Here is a 14,617-nt window from a genome sequence, read left to right as displayed (position 1 = left end):
CGCTAAGAAAGCGAGTTGTCCTCCTCCGCACACTCACTCTTCATGATGTCTGGGTGTAAGGGATCTCTGTGACTCCTTTTGAGGGCAGACAGATAAGAAGTGACTCATCTTTGCCACACAACAAAATCCTACTATTATTGTAAGAACTAGTCTAAAGCCCATTAACATTCTTCCCTTTCTGGATTAAAGACAGGATTTCCTTCAAAACTGTTTATTATTCAAATGCCTTATCTTTTTAAAAAAAAAAATTTTTTTACTTTTTTTTTTTTTTTTTGAGAGACAGAATGAGACAAAGTGAGAGTGGGGGAGAGAGACCCAGGATCAGAAGCAGGCTCCAGGCTCTGAGCTGTCAGCACAGAGCCCGACATGGGGCTTGAACCCACAGACCGTGAGATCATGACCTGAGCCGAAGTCGGACGCTCAACTGACTGAGCCACGCAGGCGCCCTCAAATGCCTTATCTTTTTTTGATTGTTTTGGTTTGTTCCAGAATGCTCGCTTTTCAACTTCAGGCTAGCTTGAAACACTGTTAAAATCACTTTCACAGAACTAAAATTGTTTATACAGCCATTTTAAAAGGAAAACAATGGCAAGGGAGAGAAGCAAGCTTAAGATTTATTCTAAGCTTTCAAGACTATATAAAAGAAAAATAAGAAAGTCAAATAGGGATGCTGAAATGATAAAAAGGAAATATACATTGCAAGATATGCTAATACATGGGCAAAATAGAAATATCTAGTAGGCATTTAGAGATCTACGATTTGAGCTCAAAAAAAAGGGTAAGAAGACAAACAGCATAGTATCACAAACACCAATTAAGGGAAGTTTTTAAGACAAAATGGTCACTGGAAGTCAAATGCTTAGGAGTCAAGAAAAATGAGTCAGAAAATGCCAACAGATAAAATACTTCTGGGTATAATATCCATTTTCCATTAGTTGTTCAAAGGATAGATAAGCTTAAAAGAGATTTAAATCAAGTAAGGACAAGAAATACCTTTTGGTACTAACAGTGTTGCATTAGGAAGAGAGACTCTGAGAAAAAGATGACAGTGAGTTAGCTCTCCTTAGTTTTAAATTTTTGATTTTATGGGTATATACCTCTTTTTTACATTTTTAGTTGATTCCATATGGAAAGACCTATATTCCAGGAAAAAATAACAAGAAGTTTCTTAAACAGGAAAAAAAATGTTAAGAAAACAGCTAAAATAAAATTACATTATCCAAAATACTCCTTTTTAAAGAATTTGGTCTAGTACTTTTATTAAAACCCAAGAGATTTATTAAAATGAATAATATGCATCAAATCTAGAATTCCTAATCCCTAATAATTTTCAAAACATTAAGCAAAATCACATTCTTTTAAAAAACCCCAAATTTATGTCAACATTTAAGGTGGAAAGAAAAATTCAAAGGCAGTAAATTGTTCGTGCATCTTTCTGTATTACTTTCTAAATAACTATTTAAGGTAATAACCTTAAACATTAAAACATCTGTACAAAAGGAACATTTTGCACTTAAACAGTTTCTAAGAATTTTAAGACCTAATACTCTGAGGCTAGAGAACCAAATATAAGCTCTAACTTAGTGCTGAGGGGACCGGAAGCTATTTGGCTTTTTATAAATGAAAATGGCAAGCTAAGAGTTAATGAGACTAGTCTTAGTGGATAAGCCCACTGAGGTGCTGGTGGAAGACCAATGTTTGAATAGGGCCTACGCTCACATGCCTGAGGCATTACACCTGCCAGGGAGGAAGACATGCAGAAACATTTTCACATGTTTCTAATTTAATAGGAGGGAAAACAGCTCCACCAGCTTTACAGAATATACAATTTCAGTAGTGATCTCAGGTCTCCTGCTGCCTAGATGTTTGGACACATTTTATTGTTGAGAAGATATACTTAGGTCGTTCCAAATAACAGCCACTCTTTAGAAGGCCAAACAGCCCAGAACTGGGAGGAGATACTTATAGATCAAATACCAAGAAAAAAAGAAAAAAGTAGTGAGTGAAATCATTAAGGATTACTTTAAATGAGACTGCTCAAAAAAGAACTTATGACTGGGTTTTTAGGGAACAAAAATACATATAAAAACAAATCCAGCTTAAGGACATTTCAAACTTTTCCTCCAAGCACTCAGTTCTCATTATGCTTCCCTAAAGCATCTGGGGAGGGGAGCTGTCCAGTTGCGTCAGCAGACTCTCACTTGGGCTTCCCTTTCATTTCTAAGGCTTCTACGATGCTAAACACCAAGTGCTTGGACCCTTAGTAACAACGAGGAGGCACAACGGTGTCAAAAATTAAAACACGAAAAACTATCCTAAGGGAAACAAAATAAATGTTGTTCAAGTTAAGGAAACCTAATAATAAAAAAAAAAAGAAAACAAAGTTACAAAACCAATCATTTTGTGCACATTACTGGTCATCTGCATAGTTTAGTGAAGCATGACACAGGAGTCTTGGGAGGCTCTCGCTTTAAAGTTCTATTATCAGAATGGAGTACAACTTTTATGGTGCCCACTTCTTTAGCTCTGTCCCCTATGTGTGATAAATTTTAATTAATCAAAATTCAACTAACAAGATCTTCTCATTTTTCTCTTTAGAAGAAAAGGGAGGAGTGAAGGGAGAGTAACAAAGAGAAAGAGGGAGAGAAACATTGGGGGAGAGGGAAAGGGGACAAGGACAAAAAGGATGGGGGAGGGGAAGGAAAACCTGGATTTTCACCAAAAACTCAACTTTCAGGCAATGGTCTTGGTAATATCTAGTGCAATCAATACTACATCTATACCTTCAGTCAAATTGATATTCTTTTACCTCAAGATACTGTAAGATCCTAAATAATGACATATTAAACTATGCCCCACATGATTTACCAAAAAGAAAATGAACTAAAACTTTTAAATTCTATCTAATCGTTTGAATCCTTGGATATAACAATTAACTCAAGGTTTAAGTGATACAAAGAGCTAGGCATAGCACATATCCAACAAAGACAGAATGCGCTTTAAAATCTCACTATTAGGAGCGCCTGGGTGACTCAGTAGGTTAAGCTTCCAACTCTTGGTTTTGGCTCAAGTCATGATCTCACGGTTCATGAGTTTGAGCCCCATGTCAGGCTCCATGCTGATGGTATGGAGCCTGCTTGGGATTCTCTCTCCCTCTCTCTGCCCCTCCTCTGCTCTCTCTCTCTCTCAAAATAAATTAAAAAAAAAAAAAAAAAAAACTTAAAATCTCATTATAAAGGGACTATTAGAAATATCATTGCACTCAATTTTCCTAGATTCCAATAAAATAAAAAGGATATAAAAAGTAAGCAGATTGTCTTATCCTGCCTCTAAATGCTTCCAGACCTGTTTCTATTTTGAAATATATTTTTAATGTACCTTGTCAAAAGAGGTAAAAAGTCTAGCCCAGTAAGTAAAATTGGATATTCTCCTATCTGCCAGATTGTCTAGAGCAAAAGCAAGATGGGCCAACAAAACAGTTCTCAGGAACTAAGCTTTAGCTCTGGTTTTAACCAAATTCAGGTTTTATGCATTTTTGTGATTCCCAAGGGTCACAGTGTATCACATACCTTTTCACTGTAGGTCTAGGGAAAAAATGCTACAGTGAATGCATCTGGAATGCAAAAAGTTAACTTTTCTCCTTCCGTTTATTCATTTACTTAATGAAGTAATTGATGCGCTCAATGTGTGCTCACTTGGCTGTACTTACACAGTCTGTATAAGATACTATGTGAGCTAAGTTCAAGGGGTGAGGCATTTAAGAAATGATTTCAGAAATTTAGGCATTTCAGAAAACACTTGGTTACAAAGCCTTCATTTTACAAATGCAGAACTAAGACACCAGAATAGCTAAAGTGTCTCTAGTTACTCTTTATCTCATTACCCAGTTTTATTTTCTTTACAGCACTTAATACCACCTAAACTATACTATACTATACTACTATACTATACTATACAAACTATACTATACGTATGTTTGAATGTATGTACCTATGTATGCATGTATTTTCTGGCTCCTCTTACTAGAATATAAGCAACCTGGAAGTAGGCATCTTTACTTTCATTCCTTGCCCTACTTTAAGAGTAGATACTTAAACAGTATTGTTAAATGAATAAATAAAACTATAGAAAAATGAGAAAAACTGAAATATTACACCGGGACTCATGAGAGTCTAGAATCAGTGTGGCCTTTTACTCTAGAAAATGATCACATTTGAGTTGAATGAAGTACTGGAACCCAGCTACTGAGGGAAAGGTGAGTTGGTATGAAGTAAACATTTCTTTAAACAGAAGATAATAAATTAACTTATTCAGGCATACCAGATCAGACAGAAAAGCAGACTAGTATTATAAAAATATCTATTTCTTCTCAAATCAATGTCTGGGAAATGTCTTCAATTCATACCATGTATTAGAATAGTAACTAAAAACTCTTCATTCAAGCTAGGATTGATCTGTTACATACCTATTATTAAGTAAATTCATACTGAAACCTCAGAGATATTTTTAAAAATTGGCAGCATGCATCTTAAGTTACCTATGAAGAATAACTTTTATAAAAATTCCACCTGAAGAGTTTTTTATTTCAATTTTAGTTAACATACAGTCCACCTAAAGTTTTAATATATATGAATACTAACACTGATTTTAATACAAAGAGTTCCTCTATTCACATTATTTTGTAGCAAATACAATGGTAATGAGTGTTTAAATCTAAGCTCTCCGGGGAAAAGTTAGTTCAAAATAAAGAAAACCAATATAATTAACCATCTTCTCTGCCTTTCTTCATCTTTAGAAACCAGGAGTTTATTATAAGCAAATAGAAATAAGTGAAGCTATTAGACAAAGAAACATAAGCAGCAAGATTCTTAGTGTCTGATGTCTTAAAAATATTTCTTCCCTCTAATGATGTCCATTCATTTATTCAAAAAATTTCTTACTCAGCACCTATAATAACATCCCAAGTTCCTTGCTAGGGATTAGAAGAAAGAAGTTATCAGGAATATTTATATTTGAAGAGATAAAAACTGAAAAATATTTCTTGGACTTCCAGTAAATCTGAAAGGTTACAAAATTTTTCAAATGTTTCAACTTACATTTTGTTCCTCTGGTTCTAATTTGGGGATTTTGTGTGACTTGCGCTCTTCAGATCTAGATGAGTCATGCTTGTTGCTTTTTTTCCTCTTTTCCTTTCTGCTTTCATGCTTTGATTTTGTGTGCTCACTTGCTTGTACTTCATTTAAAAGGTCTCCACAAAGGGAAGACTCAAACAATTCCCTGCCATTCTGGATAGTTTTGGTTATTTTTAGTTTAATTTCAGGTGAGCCAGTCTTCTTTGGAATCACAGTTTGTGGTACCGAAGGAGGAGGTGGTGGCTGTGGAGGAGAAGGTTTTTCCAGAATTTCATGTGGTCTTGTGTTTGGAATTTCTGAATGGTAATAGTCAGTGGGGCTAAAGTTTCTAACTGCACCAAAGCCATTGGCTGACCCATTGGGATACTGATTATATGACTGGTATTTGGTTTGAGTTTCATACATGCTGATCGATGGTGGATAGCCATTTGTGAGTGGAGGAAGATCTTCTGTTGTAGGTGGATACTGAAAGCCTTGCTGCAAGGTAGCTTCATATGGTGTCTGGCCACCATCTTCAACAATGTCACTGTTGTTATCAAAGGCATCCTCCTGACGGATGTTGGCGGAGTCAATGAGTTGAGGTGGTTGCTGAATTGTGTTTCCCATGATCCCTTGCATGAAAGAGAAAGAGAAATCCATTGTTCTGCTCCAGCATCCTTAACTTTCCCTTTCTCTCATCGGGCCTAAAGTTTTAAAAGAGGAGATTAAAAGGTGTTAATATCCCCACAGGCTAGAGGCTTATCAATTGAAAAAAAAGTCACTACAATATCCTGTACTCAATTGCCATATCCAGATATACACAAGCACTACTTAGTGCTTTTTAAAACAAGTAGCCAATATAATTCTGATACAAGGTAAATGCCTTTTACCTTAAATGCTTATCTATTTGAAACTCTCAATTACTTTCACAATTTCAGTAACAAAATTTTATCCTCTTAGCAAACATCCAAAATTGTTTTGCATTCCTTTATGTTTCCCAAGTTAGAAATTGTAAGTCTCAGGTTAAAATTGGTATTTGCAAAGTAAGCAATGTTTTGACACATATAAATTAGGTTCCATACAAGCTTCCTTTAAATCATTCATGTTTTGCCCAGTGGTTCTCTTTATCATTACAAAAATAACAAAATCTTATTGCACACATTTAAAATAATTTTTTTAACATTTATTCATTTTTGGGAGACAGAGAGAGACAAAGCGTGAGTGGGGGAGGGACAGAAAGGGAGACCCACAATCCGAAGCAGGCTCCAGGCTCTGAGCTGTCAGCACAGTACTTGACGCAGGGATCAAACTCACAGACCGTGAGATCACGACCTGAGCTCAAGTCAGATGCTTCACCGACTGAGCCACCCACGTTCCCAGCAAATATTTTAAATACAAAAGTAGAAAGGTTTATCCCTCCCTCCTCCATCATTCCCATTCTTCTGTCATGGATAACCACTGTAAATATTTTGGTGAGTATTCTTTCAAATCTTTCTCTATATATTTAGATATAAAATTTTAAAAATAGGGTTTATTCTGTAACTTGCTTATTCAACTTAACAATATATCCTAGATATCTTTCTACCTTGGCATGTATATGTTTCATGTATACCTTATTCTTTACATAGTTTCCTTGTGGTATTTAACTCAATGTACTTAACCATCTGTGTACTGACAATCACTTAGTTGCTCACAATTGTTTGATATTATACAACAGGGAACTTTCTTGAAACTAGATCTTTGGGGGCACCTGGGTGGCGCAGTCGGTTAAGCGTCCGACTTCAGCCAGGTCACGATCTCGCGGTCCGTGAGTTCGAACCCCGCGTCAGGCTCTGGGCTGATGGCTCAGAGCCTGGAGCCTGTTTCCGATTCTGTGTCTCCCTCTCTCTCTGCCCCTCCCCCATTCACACTCTGTCTCTCTCTGTCCCAAAAATAAATAAACGTTGAAAAAAAAAAAAAAAAAGCAGAGAATCAGTAAGATATAAATAACATGATCTGCACTGTCAACCCGGTTGACCTAATTGATGTTAGAAAACAGTCCACTCAACATCAAAATACAGATTATTCTTAAAAAAAAAAAAAAAAAAAAAGAAACTAGATCTTTGTGCACGTATGTATTCCTATTGGAAAGTTTGAAATTTTGATAGATACTGCAAAACAGTTCTATAGGCTGTGCTATATATCAATTCACCCTCATACCAGTAGTATATGAGGATAGCTGATTCCCTAACATTCTTGACAGTATTCGAGTTGTTTTTAACCAGCGACATAAATAGAATCATCTGGGGTAGTTTTACAAAATGCACATGTCAAGGTCTATTTACTGATGAATCTGATTCAATAAATCTCGGGGGAGGCCTACAGCATGTCTGTTTTAAGTCCACATTCCAGCTGATTCCGATGCACACTTACAATCTTTGCATTACAATCTTTGCATTGTAGTCGCTCTTAAGATTATTGCACCCTGTCTGGAAGGTGCCTAAAGATGCTCATATTGTGTAACAATGTTGTAATACAGATAAGCACATCTGTCAGGAAATGCTCTACAACCACTCTGTTTTGTCATAAAGTTTAACAAGCCCATATCTTGAAAGAGGATTAATGGACAGCTCAGATATTAGTTTGATAATCCCATAAACATTTCTTCTAGAAAGCTCTAAGGCAGAGAGGATTTCTCTACTGTATTGAGTCTAATGAGCTGATTTTAGCTTCTTATCCCGAAGAAGGATTTTGAGGCTATAGTCCAGTCAATTCTATGACCAATTAATGTCTACCATCTTGATTCTAGTAGGATTTGCCATAATAATAAAGCACATAACCCAAAACAGCAAAGGAAGAGGGAAATGATAGCTGACAATACACTTTTCAAGGTATATCCAATTAAACAGGTGCTGTTTACTCTGTTAACAAATGGAAAGAAATTTAGAAGTTCTATAATTGCAAGCAAAGAAAAAGAGAGCATAGAGGAAATCAAACTGCCCATACCGCTCTATACAAGTATGGCAGGGGACCGGGGGTGTTAGACAACTCTCTCATTTTTTAGCATCTACTCTGGGTCAAGCACTTTATACATTATCTCATTTAATCCTCATAACAACTCTGTAGGATAGACGTTGACTCCTGTTTCATAGGCAAAGAAACTGAGCTTCACAGGGATTAGGCGGTTTGCTGAAACCATAAAGCAAAGGGGGCAGAATTACTATATGAATCTAAGTAAATATAACTCTACAGCCCATTATGTTTACCACGACACCCTTCCACTTCTCTCAGCTGTAAGTTCTGAGAGGATCAAAATCTCTTGTTCACGTACTTTATTCTTTGATCACTGCCAAAGTAACAACAAACTGTTCTATAATAACCACCACTAACACTTAAATAGCACTTCTTATGTGCCAGGAACCATTCTAATTGCTTTCCATACAGTACTACATTCAATCCTCCCCAAAACCTTCAGGTTAGTTCCCATTACAGATGGGGAAATAGAGGCACAGAGAGGTTAAATGATGTGCTCAAGTGCACAAGTCTAGTCATTAATTGACAGAGCTGTGATTTAATCTAACAGTCTGGTTTCAGAGTTGCTGATGCTAACCAACATACCATACTGATAATGCTGATAAATGTTAGGAATCACTTCTTTACAAATAGCTGAAGAAAACTGAAACATTACCCTAAATTGAACCTTGGCCAAAATGTACAGCTCACAGACATAAGAATAGTATGTTCTAAAATTCTGTAAACATACATGGGGCAACCATACAGGTGGAATTCAAAAGTTCTTTGAACTTCCAACTTGAAGTCAAGTTAAATACTGGCATTTGACAAGATGCAATCTGTGTTTTTGGTTCTCATAACTGTCATATACAAGATCAGCTTCCAGATTAGTCTCCCAAATTATAGTCTACAGAGGTTTTCAGGCATATGAATTCAGAGACTAAGGTTTCTGATGTTTCCGATTTAGTTCCAAACACAAACTTTTAAGAAGTTTGGTATCTTCTCCTTTTCTTCTCTAGCCCTGAACCAAGTATTTCATTTTAATTTGAACTAAGTAATAACATTAGCACCTTATAATTATATAGGAGTTTACAACTACAGAGTATTTTCATAAGCATTCTTATTTGATCCTCAAAGCAATCCTGTAAGGCTGACAGGGCGGGAATTAGCTTCATTTTTTAGACAATTACATTTAATATTTGAGATGCTAAAATTTCCAAGACCACAAAGCTCATTAGTGATTAAACCCAAAAAAGAATTAATCTCTTGACTTCTAATTCTACAGTCTTTACCACAACATCTAACTGCCAGAGAATATCCACCTACCCAAAGACAACCACACTATAAGAGTCATACATTCAAAACTGAATGAACTGTCCTTTCCCTAACTCAGTTTTCCTTTTAGACTACCCCAAATTTGTCATTGCTTCCACTATTTTTCTGGTTTCCCAAGCTCAAAGCCTTAGTCACATGGTCTTAGTCACTGATTCTTCCCCCCGCTGTTAAGCCATAAAATGAGGCATTGAACAAATCCTGTAGTTTCTTCCACTGAAATCTCTGATTTGTTCTTTGATCTCTACATCCATGTCAGGCCAGGCCCTCAGCACCTTAATCCTCAACTATGACAACTGATTTTCTAGATAATCCTCATCTTTAACTTCTTCCTGAATAGCATTTAGAAGATGTGTCCTTAAATCAAACTTAGATAAATCTATTCCCGTACTAAGAACTCTAAGGCTCCATATTGTACCAAGTTTCTTCCATGCCTTTCAAGGTTTTCCATAATCTGACTTTCCTACCAACTCAAATTGTATACACGTGAATAAACTTTTCCAAGCATCTACTGGTCCAAATAACTATAAAATGTGGTCTTGCTCACATATTACACTTTATTTAACTCTATGAAGCCAAGTATTATTCCCATTTTAGAGATGTAAAGAAATGGCTCTCAAAAAGATCAAGTGGTTTGCCCTTAATCACACACACAGCTAACAGAAGTTGAATAAAATGGTGATATTCAAACCTTCTTAATATAGTACTCTTTACATGGCAGCTGCCCCATAATCTGTAAACTATCCCTACTTTGCACTTTTTTCCAATATGCTCCATAGCCACAATCCAAATGGATGTCTGACAGCTTCCCTCATATATCACAAGCAGCTTAAAAGACCTAATAATAAACTCAGTTTTTACTCTACTTGAATGTGTCCTTCCTCCAGTCCTTCCTAGGAGGAAAAAAAAAAAGTGAAACTCCATCTATCAGTTGCCAAGCCAGAAACCTGGGACTATGATACATCCCTTACCCTCATTCTTACTCTTACCCAATGTATCACTAAACTCCCTGAGTTTCATCTCCAAAGTGTACATTTCATATTTGTCTATTTCATTCCATATCTTTTCTTCTTCATGCTAGTCCAAGCTCCTCACTTTGTCTATTCCATAGTTACCTTCCCAGTCTCCATGTTTTTTCTCCTGCCTGGGTGTAATCTATCTTCCCATACAACAGCCAGTCACCTTTTAAAAACTAACTCAGTCACTTAACTATCCCTCAAAATACAGCAAGAAAAGTAAATTATTGCTACACTCAACAACATGGATGACTCTCAACAATGTCATTTTGAGTGAAAGAAGCCAGACACAATGATTCCATTTATATAGTTCACAGTGTGATTTCATTTATATAAAGTTCAAAAACAGAATAAAGTTAAAACTAACAATAATGGAGACATCTGTCAGAATAGTACTTGCTTAATGGGAGGTGGGCAGGGGGTGGGGTGGCGGGCTATAAACACTGGACAAGACCATAATGGAGGTTTCTGAGCTGCTACTTATATTTAATGTATTGATCTAGACATACATAGTCTTAAGCAAAAACAAAAGAACAAACCTTCAGTGCCTTCCCAATGCACTCAAATAAAATCCAGACTACGTATCTTGGTCAGCAAGCCCCTGCACAGTCAGACCTCAGTTTACATTTCCAAAGTCACGTACCAACACTTTCTGCTTGCAGAGACACACGGGCTTCTTTTCAGTTTCTCAAATATGCCAACTTAATCTTTGTTAATCAGGAATTTTGCATGCGCTACTCCAGCTACCTGAACAATACATAATCTTTCTGAGAGGCCTTCCAAGGTCCCATGCTCATTCTACCGACTAAGCCTGCTTCTTCTCCTTTATAGCGACTTAATATATGTTATACAAACATGTGTTTATACATTCTTCCTGTCTCCCTTACTTGACTGCATGCTCTATGAAGACAGAGATGGGCAGAGACCATGTATGTCTTATTCAATAGTCTTCAATTAATAAATGAAAGAAACAGTCCCTAATCTTTAAGGGCTTATAATTAGCATATCTCCATTTACCTGCCAGATTTCTGGGGATATCAACCTACAGCATAACTTTACCTACCCACTAATTCCTTGTTTGGTAAAAATGCGTTATGCTCATTATGAAAAATAATAAACAAGTATTTAAAATATTGATATCCATAGTTACATGATCAACTGATCTTCCACAAAGGTGCCAAGGCTATTCAAGGGGAAAGGACATCATTTTCAACAAATGGGGCTGGAACAACTGACTGGATATCAATATAGAAAAAGTGAACCTCAACCCTTACTTTATATTATACAAAAAAAATAACTAAAATTAGTTCATAAACCTAATACTAAAGTCAAAACCATAAAACTTCTAGAGTAAAACATGAGACAAAATATACCACTGGGTTAGGCAAAGATTTTTCTAAAGAAATACCATGAACTATGAAAGGAAAAGATTGACAAAATGGACTTCAAAATTTAAAACTTCTGCTTTTCAAAGGACACTGTTAAGAAAAGAAAAAGGGAATTAAAAATGGTAGCCATGAGAATGGGGGAAGATGACAGAGTAGGAGGATCCTGAGCTCCCCTTCTCCACAGACACACCACGACAACAACTACATGTCATGCCACTCACTCTGAAAACATCCTGAAGACTAACTGATCAGCCCACAACTAAAGACACAAAGAGAAGGCCACAATGAGAAGGGTAGGAGGGGCAGACATGTGATCAAGAACCAGACCCCTGGTGCAGTGACCTCCAAGTGGGAGGAATATCACAGGCACAGAGGTCCTCCCTGAGGAGGGGGTCAAGCCCCACAATGGGGACTCCTGGTCCTGGGGTCCTCCTGCAACCAGGAAGACGAATCCCCATAATGTCTGGCATTGAAAATCCAGAGTTTAACTCTGGGAGATCCAGAGGGCTACAGAAAACCAAGACTTTGCTCTTAAAGGGCGAGCACTCCATAGCACTTGGTCTGAGACCCAGTACAGAAGCAGCAGTTTGAAAATGCCTAAGTTATAGTGAAGGGGATTTATTGAGATTTAAGACATATGCCAAAAGGGCAGGGATCTGTAACAGCTTTCTCCAGGAATAGAAGTGCTGGTAAGTCATTTTTCTTGCCCTCCTTTCAGCCTAGTTGGCTGGACACTTGCAGGAGCCAGTTCTGACACTCTCCATCTACCCTGCTAGCACCACTTGCCCACCCTGGAGCTCCCCTGTGGACCTACCCCATCCAACCCACCCATCCCAACTAGGGCCCCTCCAAAGCAGCTCCTACCCCACCACACCCAGAAGGTAGCCTTGATCAGGAGCGACATCCCCCCAAAATGACTACCACCCCACCACAACCTTCAGGCAGCCATGGTCCAGGACCAACACTCCTTCAATGTGACCTCTGTCCCAGGGAAAGGGGTGAGCCAGCTCTGCCCTCAGCATGCCCACAACAGTTGTGGTCAAGCTGCTCAGCCAGCTTTTCAGGGGGCCAGTCCAACCCGCCAGCATGCCCTCAGGAGCTACAGCTGAACTATAGCTTCAGCTGTGCTGGAACTGACTGCACTGCAGCCAGAAGGCCTGGGGACAGCCCCGCATAGGGTCAAGCACTGCCCACCAGTGCACTTGCAGTAGTTGTGACTGGTTATTGCCGATACCTGGGGTAACGGCCAGCCCACCCACCAGCAGCACACTCACCGCAATGAGGGCCCAGTCGCAACAGGAGGACACAAGGAGCCAGAAGATAACGTGGTTCTGGTGACAAGGAGGACTACACTACAGGATGCCTTCTGCATAAGATAACTACTTTTTAAGACCAGGAAACATAGCTGACCTACATAATACACAGGAACAAAGAAAGTCAGACAAAATGAGAAAACAGAGGAATATGTTCCAAGTGGAAGAATTAAGACAAAACCTCCAAAAAAGAACTAAACAAAATACAGATAAGCAATCTATCTGATAAAGAGTTCAAAGTAATGGTCATAAAGATGCTAACCAGGCTTGAAAGGAAAGTGGATGAATTCAGTGAGAACTTCAACAAAGAGACAGAAAATATAAAAAGAGCCAATCAGATATGAAGAATACAATAACTGAAATGAAATATGCTAGAGAGAATCAAGAGCAGATTAGAGGAAGCAAAAGAACAGATCAGAGATCTCTGGAATACAGGGTAATGGAAAGCACCCAAACTGAACAGCAAAATTTTTTAAAAATGAGAATAGGCTGGGGCACCTGACTACCTCAGTTCGAAGAGCATGCAACTCTTGATCTTGAGGTTGTGAGTTTGAGCCCCATGTTGGGTACAGAGATTACTTAAGTGAATAAATAAATAAACTTTTAAAAAATGAGGATAGGTTAAGGCACCAATAGAACAACATCAAGCATACTAACATTCACATTATAGGGGTCCCAGAAGAAGGAGAGAGAAAGGGCAGAAAACTTATTTGAAAAAATAATAACTGAAAACTTCCCTAACCTGAGGAAGGAAACAGACATCCAGGTCCAAGAAGCAAAGAAAGCCCCAATAAGATGGATCCAAGAGATCCACACCAAGATACATTATTAAAATATCAAAAATTAAAAACAGAAAGAGAATCTTAAAAGCAGCAAGAGAAAAGCAAATAGTTATGTACAAGGAAACCTCATAACACTATCAACTGATTTTTCAACAGAAACTTTGCAGGTCAGAAGGGAGTGGCATGATATATCCAAAGTGCTGAAAGGGGGAAAAAAAAAAACTTACATGCTATATGGACTCATATAGCAAAGTTATCAGTAAGAATTGAAGAAGAGATAAAGAGTTTCACCAAGAAACAAAAGTTAAAGGAGTTTATCACCACTAAACTGGCCTTACAAGAAATGTTAAAAAGGGAAAAAAGAAATGTTAAAGGGACTTCTTTAAGCAGGAAAAAAGGTATAACAAGAAGAAAATTATAAAAGGAAACAATTTCACTGGTAATAGCAAACATAAGTAAAGGTAGTCAATCTTATAAAGCTAGTATGCAGATTAAAAGACAAAAGTAGTAAAATCAACTATATCTACAAAAATTAAAGGATACACAAAATAAAAAGATATAAAATATGATGTCATATACATACAACATGGGAGAGAGGAAGTAAAAATGTAGTGTTCTTAGAATATGTTTGAACTTAAACAACCATACACATAGGATGTTATTTATGAAACTCATGGTAACCAC

At 37.4% G+C, this 14,617-nt stretch overlaps 1 protein-coding gene across 7 annotated transcripts in view; it reads right to left on the bottom strand.

Moving 5' to 3' along the window:
- Positions 1-14,617, bottom strand: part of NSD3 (nuclear receptor binding SET domain protein 3) — a 117,296-nt gene that overhangs the window by 65,320 nt on the left and 37,359 nt on the right. For all 7 annotated transcript variants that reach the window (XM_045460155.1, XM_045460173.1, XM_045460164.1 and 4 more), the window contains exon 2: positions 5,097-5,815. In XM_045460155.1, the coding sequence (XP_045316111.1) occupies positions 5,097-5,771 (675 nt within the window). In that variant the 5' untranslated portion in view covers positions 5,772-5,815. The remainder of the gene's footprint in view (positions 1-5,096; positions 5,816-14,617) is intronic.

The sequence above is a fragment of the Leopardus geoffroyi genome, chromosome B1, assembly GCF_018350155.1.
Source record: "Leopardus geoffroyi isolate Oge1 chromosome B1, O.geoffroyi_Oge1_pat1.0, whole genome shotgun sequence".
NCBI classification, from domain to species: Eukaryota; Metazoa; Chordata; class Mammalia; order Carnivora; family Felidae; genus Leopardus; species Leopardus geoffroyi.
Note: the sequence above shows the minus strand (reverse complement) of the source record. Positions and strands in the feature narration are given on the sequence as shown.